The 7875-nt window shown below is 47.6% G+C and overlaps 1 protein-coding gene across 1 annotated transcript in view; it reads right to left on the reverse strand.

The window, feature by feature from the left end:
* Positions 1 to 2942: 2942 nt before the first annotated feature.
* Positions 2943 to 7875, reverse strand: part of eef1b2 (eukaryotic translation elongation factor 1 beta 2) — an 11315-nt gene continuing 6382 nt past the window's right edge. The window contains exons 4-7 of the mRNA XM_061716240.1: positions 6165 to 6231; positions 5429 to 5554; positions 3160 to 3227; positions 2943 to 3060 (exon numbers count right to left, since the gene is read on the reverse strand). Of these exons, the coding sequence (XP_061572224.1) occupies positions 2974 to 3060; positions 3160 to 3227; positions 5429 to 5554; positions 6165 to 6231 (348 nt within the window). The 3' untranslated portion in view covers positions 2943 to 2973. The remainder of the gene's footprint in view (positions 3061 to 3159; positions 3228 to 5428; positions 5555 to 6164; positions 6232 to 7875) is intronic.

A 7875-nucleotide genomic window follows, 5' to 3' on the forward strand; every position in this document is an offset into this window, starting at 1 on the left:
TGAATTCATGTGATCTTATAGACGAGTAATCTCCACGTGTGCAGCTACTAGCCTAGCTACTAACCTGGCCAGCAATGCGACTCATATGTCTCATAATACAAAAACAACAGTAACATGACACTTAACTAACACTTAACATAACATTACACGCAAAAACATCTTAGTGGCAGAAAAGGAGGAACAACAAGGACGTGTAAATAAAAGACAAGTTTATCTACGAGATGTCCCTCATTCAGAGACTTAACGGCGTTGGGAATGAATGAGTTTTTAAATAAGTTCCAGTTAGCTTTGGTCCACGGTACCGTCTACCTGAGGGAAGTATTTAAACATTTAAACTCATTTAAACTCTGCAGAGGCTGAGTACGATCATTTACTATCCAGCAGCTTTTTTCCAATCACTTCCTTATAAATACCACTTAAGGTTCTCTGTGTCTTCCCTATTATTTTTACTATTCTTTGTAGCGTGCATGTATTTATTGTGTTAAGGTTGCTGTACCACATGTTAAAGGTTAAGATTCCCTCTATAAGGTTTTTATAGACATTATATATTACTATGGAGACTATAATATATATGTTATAGTCTGCATAATCTGCCTCTCACACTAAAATAGTTGAGCTTGCGTAGTAAATGTAGCCGTTGATTACAAGATTTAAAGATGTGGTTGGTGTGGTTATTAAAGTTAAGATTGCTGTCAATAAAGGTACCTAAGTATTTAAAGTCTCCTACTACCTCTACAGCAGGGGTAGACAATCCTGGTCCTCGTGGGCTGGTGTCCTGCATGTTTTAGATGTTTCCCTGCACCAACACACCTGATTCTAATTAACGGTGCTCATTAGCTTGTCACCAAGGTCTGGATAGTTCTGTTGATGACACAGGTACTTTTATCACGGTGTGCTAGGGCTGGGCGATTTTGGACAAAAATAAAATCCCAATTTTTTTCTCTTTCTCAACCTATAAGCTACCTCATATTTTCTGTGCAATATGTTCTACCTTCTATCCACAATGTCCCAATATTCTACTATCTATGTGCAATACTCCCATCCCTTCAAGGGCAATATTATTCTTCCATTCATTTAAGTGCAATATCTACGACAGAGTATTAGGGCCAAACTAAGACAAAAAAAATTGGAAATTAGGAGAATAAAGTCATAAAATTACGAGAATAAAGTCGTAATAGATATATATATATATAAATATATATATATATACATTTATGTTCCTTGCTTACATAGTCTTTGCATGTGTGCACTTTGACGGAGCTGCTGCCTAATTCCACTGTACATGTACATTGATAATAAAGGCTTTCTATTCTATTCTATATTATATTCTATTTTATTTTCTATTCTATTCTATTCTATTCCAGGTGAAGCTCACCTGGCCGTGACGTCACGGGTCCTGACCAATCACAGCGCAGCTCTGCAGCTACAGGTAAACTAAACTAAACTAAATTAATCTCAGCTGGTTCTGCATCTGAACCAGACCAGTTCGGTCTCCATGGTTACCACATTTAAGGGCGGTAACCATGGAGACCGTGGTGACGTGTCTCCCCGGTCGTTAGCAGGTTAGCATTAGCTCCGGCAGGGCGGGAAGGTTCTCCAGGTGTTCGGGTTTTACCTGCAGCAGTTCGATCAGGTTCCGATCCGGTTCCGATTAGGTTCCGTTCAGGTTCTGGTAAATCCACAACACCGATTCTGCACAAGCCGCTCCGCTGCTGCTTCCGGTTCAGCTTCCGGTCTGAGCTGGGAGGGAGGGGGGGAGGAGGAGGAGGTGCTGCCCCCTGGAGGACGGAGGGGGGAACTGTAAGACTGGGGGAACTACAGGACTGCAGGGGGGACTGCAGGACTGTAGGGTTCTTTTTCTCTTCACCAAAAAAAGAAAAAAGTTTTTTTTCCTCTCTTTTTCTTTCAAGGGCATTCTAAAAGTGTTTTATTTTTCTTATTCACCTTTTTTTTAACCCAAAAAAGAAATTTAAAGGGTTTTTTTTTTTCGTTTTTTTCCTTTTCTTCACCAAAAATAGAAATTAAAGTTTTGTTTGTTTTTTTCATCTTTTCTTTTTTTTATTAAACCAAAAAATGAATTAAAGATGTTTTCTTTTTTTTTTCCTCACCTTTCTTATTTTTTCTTAAACCAAAAAATAATTTGAAGGGTTTTTTTTTGTTTATTTTCTTTTTTTCTTCACAAAAAAAAATAAATTAAAGTATTTTTTTCTCTTTTTTTTTTCCTCTTGGGGGGACTACAGGGCCGTAAAGGCTGATTTATGGTTCCGCATCACACCAACGCGGCGACGCGCGCCGTACGCCGTGGCCTACGCCGTCGATTCAACGCAGGTTTAATAGACGCTATAGAAATAAAACTGAACTGAAAGCACCATTGGTCAAATGTTCTTTACATTAAGTTGATATTTGCTCATTAAAACATAAACCTGTGGATCAGCCTGTACATTTAAACTAGGTGTTTTCATAACAACCATCTACCTGCAGGTTTAGTGATGAACACCTGCTGGACTGGAGTTTTACTGAAATCTCACCTGGATTATCAACCTCAGACTTCAGACTTCTTATTATCATACAGCCATACATACAAAATTAAAACAGCACGGAGTGGGGTTTTCCTTCTAAAAAATGTAAGTAAAACAGTAGTAAATAAATAAATAAAACAAAATAACGGACGGGGGGGCAGCAGGACCAGGGAGGTGGTTTACATTTAAACCAGAGGTTTAAATGTAGCTCAGCTTATTCTCAAATACTTTGTTGCTACTTTTAATGTTGTGAAAGTAGAAAAAACAAGCAAAAAAAAAATGTTTTTCAGAAAAATAGCTGAATATTCTTTCATATCAAATCAAGTTCTGGTGGAGCAGTGTTTGCAGAAAAATAGTAGGGGGGTCCACCAAACTCATGTACCGTGTTCTGGAAGTTTATTACCACAAACACAATCAGGCAGGTTTATTTGTTTCCAAGTGCTTTATTAAATGTTCAGATCTTGTTGAAAGCAGCAACGTCCATGGACTGAACAAAGTCCTCGAACGCTGTGATCTGCTCCTCCAGGATGTCGGTGCCCACCTGGAAATACAAGCACAGGTGAGAAAACACGGGAGAGACGCAGGTGAAACACCTGAAGGTGGAACACCCGCCAGCAGCTCAGGTGCAGCAGAATCTCACCTTGTCGTCTTCCACCACGCAGCTGATCTGCAGCTTCTTGATGCCGTAGCCGACTGGAACCAGTTTAGCTGTAGAAACAATTAATAATATAATTATAATAACCCACTGGAACCAGTTTAGCTGTACAACAATATTAATAATAATAACCAACTGGAACCAGTTTAGCTGGAAAATAATAATATTAATAATTCTAATAACCCACTGGAACCAGTTTAGCTGCAGGAATAAGAGTTATTAATAATAATTATAATAACCGACCGGGACCAGTTTAGCTGTAGAAACAATACATTATTATTAATATGATTAATAATAACCAACCGGGACCAGTTTAGCTGGAAAACAATTAATATTAATAATTATAATAACCCACTGGAACCAGTTTAGCTGCAGGAACACCAGTATTAATATTAATATAATCAATAATAACAGCTTTAGCAGCATTAGCGCTAGCCCCGGTGGTTTCTGCAGAATCAGACCAGAAAGTGTCATCATTCTTCAGCCGAAAGATGGTGATTGGATCATCACGTCTGCAGAAACACCTGAGCAGCAGGTAGCTAACGGCTAACGGTCCTTATACTGTCCCCAGACCAGCGGAAACACCTGAGCTACAGGTAGCTAACAGCTAACTCTAACATCTACTGTCCCCAGACCAGCAGGTAACCTACAGGTAACTAACTCAGACCAGCCCTGAGCAGCAGAAACACCTGAAACACCTGAGCTACAGGTAGCTAACGGCTAACGGTCCTTATACTGTCCCCAGACCAGCAGAAACACCTGAAACACCTGAGCTACAGGTAGCTAACGGCTAACTCTAACATCTACTGTCCCCAGACCAGCAGGTAAACTACAGCTAACTCTAACTCAGACCAGCCTGAGCAGCAGAAACACCTGAAACACCTGAGCTACAGGTAGCTAACAGTTAACTCTAACATCTACTGTCCCCAGACCAGCAGGTAAACTACAGCTAACTCTAACTCAGACCAGCCCTGAGCAGCAGAAACACCTGAAACACCTGAGCTACAGGTAAACGCTACGGCTAACGGTCCTTACACTGTCCCCAGACCAGCAGAAACACCTGAAACACCTGAGCAGCAGAAACACCTGAGCAGCAGGTAACGGTTATGGCCAGAGTTGGTAGTAACGAGTTCCATTTACTCCGTTACATTTACCTGAGTAAGTTTGGGGAAATGTTGTACTTTTAGGAGTAGTTTTGAATCACTATACTTTTTACTTTTACTTGAGTAGATTTGTGAAGGAGAAACTGTTCCTCTTACTCCGCTACATTAGGAACGTTGAGCTGTTACTTTTCTTTTATCCCTTTTATCCACGTACGCGTCAATCTCATGAATCACTGGGTGATTCTTTGGTATAAATGTTAGTTTTTGCAGGTTTAGTCACATTTACACAGACTCAAACACACAGAGTTTCTATGTTTTTCAATATAATTGTTGATTCTATAATCTGGCCTTGAAAGGGCAGTTTTTGGCCGATGGCTCTGGTCACAATCTCTCTGGTGGAATGTAAACAAGGTGACTCTGCCCCCACTAACCCTCCCCTCTCAGGAACATCTGTGGACCTGTTTCAGAACTGACCGAGCCGTCTGATAACATCAAGGACATTGGCTGAGAGCAGCTCTGAGTGAAGTTCACAGACTCATTGCTACACACACTTACTGAAAAACACACACCTCCCTCATCTCAACGCCTTCCTTGGCCCCCCCCCTCTTATCAACCCCCCCCCCAACAGTCTCCGGGTTTCGAGCGCCAGATGGCGATCACTTGGATGTACTGTGCCGGGACTTACTTCTGAAGTAACAGTACTTTTACTTTAGTACAATTTTCGGCTTCTCTATTAACATCTAACTGTAACTTACACTAACCCCAGACCAGCCCGTCCATGACGATACTGCGGACACATTCCTCCAGCTTGGACATGTCCGTCTGAGCAGCAGCAGCAGCTAAACTACAGCTATAGCTAGGTTAGGGTTAACTCTAACTCAGACCAGGCTGAGCAGCAGCAGCTAACCTACAGCTAACTCTGACTAACTCTGACCAGCAGGTTAGGGTTAAAGGTTATGGTTGCTATGGTAACTGTAACTTACACTGTCCCCAGACCAGTCCGTCCATGACGATACTGCGGACACATTCCTCCAGCTTGGACATGTCTGTCTGAGCAGCAGCAGCAGCTAAACTACAGCTAACTCTGACTCAGACCAGCAGGTTAGGGTTAAAGGTTCTGGTTGCTATGGTAACAGGTAACTGTAACTTACACTGTCCCCAGACCAGCCCGTCCATCACGATACTGCGGACACATTCCTCCAGCTTGGACATGTCCGTCTCATCGTCCCACGGCTTCACGTCCAGCAGCAAAGACGACTTAGCGATTAGCGCCGGCTCTGGAACGGAGAGAGGAGACGGTTACCGCGGTAACGGCAGCAGCGTTAGCATCCACCCGCCAGGGCGGAGAGACGGTTACCATGGTAACATCAAGATCAACCCCCCGGGGCGGAGAGTGGGTTACCACGGTAACGGCAGCAGTGTTAGCATCCACCCGCCGGGCCGAGGAGACGGTTACCACGGCAACATCATCGACGCGCCAGGGACAGGAGACGGTTACCGTGGTAACGGCAGCAGCATCCGCCCGCCGGGCCGAGGAGACGGTTACCGTGGTAACCTCAACCTGCCATGGGCGAGGAGTGGGTTACCGTGGTAACGCCAGCAGCGTTAGCATCCACCCGCCGGAGCGAGGAGTGGGTTACCACGGTTAACGGCGTTATCAACCCGCTGGGCCAGAGAGCCTCATCAGTTCCATAAAGAGTGTCCATCAGGCGTCAGCCGAAAGATGGTGATTGGATCATCATGAGTGGCAGCAGAGGTTTAGGGTTGGGGGTCGGAGGTTGGGGTTGGGGTCAGGGTTATTGTTGGGGGGGGGGGGGGGGGGGGGGCGGTTTAGAGTTAGGGGTCAGAGGTCAGGGATGGTTAGGGTCGGGGGGTTTAGGAACTTACTCTTAGCCTTCTTGGCTGCGTACTCTGCCAGACGCTGCTCCTTCAGCCGGGCCGCCTCACCGTCCTCCTAAAGACACAAACACAATATTATAGCTATTACACCAAGAGAAACACACATATGTACACATTTACACACACACAGCCAAACACACACCGCCACACACCGCCACACACACACCGCCACACCGCCACACAGACACACACCGCCACACACACACCGCCACACAGACACACACCGCCACACACACACCGCCACACAGACACACACCGCCACACACACACCGCCACACCGCCACACACCGCCACACACACACCGCCACACAGACACACACCGCCACACACACACCGCCACACAGACACACACCGCCACACACACACCGCCACACCGCCACACACCGCCACACACACACCCCCACACAGACACACACCGCCACACGGACACACACCGCCACACACACACCGCCACACGGACACACACCGCCACACGGACACACACCGCCACACACACACCGCCACACAGACACACACCGCCACACACACACCGCCACACAGACACACACCGCCACACACACACCGCCACACAGACACACACCGCCACACAGACACACACCGCCACACAGACACACACCGCCACACACACACACACCGCCACACAGACACACACCGCCACACACACACACACCGCCACACAGACACACACCGCCACACACACACCGCCACACACACACCGCCACACAGACACACACCGCCACACAGACACACACCGCCACACACACACCGCCACACGGACACACACCGCCACACGGACACACACCGCCACACACACACCGCCACACAGACACACACCGCCACACACACACCGCCACACAGACACACACCGCCACACACACACCGCCACACAGACACACACCGCCACACAGACACACACCGCCACACAGACACACACCGCCACACACACACACACCGCCACACAGACACACACCGCCACACACACACACACCGCCACACAGACACACACCGCCACACACACACCGCCACACACACACCGCCACACAGACACACACCGCCACACAGACACACACCGCCACACACACACCGCCACACACACACCGCCACACACACACCGCCACACGGACACACACCGCCACACACACACCGCCACACAGACACACACCGCCACACACACACCGCCACACAGACACACACCGCCACACACACACCGCCACACAGACACACACCGCCACACACACACCGCCACACACACACACACCGCCACACAGACACACACCGCCACACACACACCGCCACACACACACCGCCACACAGACACACACCGCCACACACACACCGCCACACACACACACACCGCCACACAGACACACACCGCCACACACACACCGCCACACGGACACACACCGCCACACACACACCGCCACACAGACACACACCGCCACACACACACCGCCACACAGACACACACCGCCACACACACACCGCCACACAGACACACACCGCCACACAGACACACACCGCCACACACACACCGCCACACCGCCACACACACACCGCCACACAGACACACACCGCCACACACACACCGCCACACCGCCACACACCGCCACACACACACCCCCACACAGACACACACCGCCACACGGACACACACCGCCACACACACACCGCCACACGGACACACACCGCCACACGGACA

This window comes from Cololabis saira, chromosome 24, assembly GCF_033807715.1.
Source record: "Cololabis saira isolate AMF1-May2022 chromosome 24, fColSai1.1, whole genome shotgun sequence".
Lineage (NCBI taxonomy): Eukaryota > Metazoa > Chordata > Actinopteri > Beloniformes > Belonidae > Cololabis > Cololabis saira.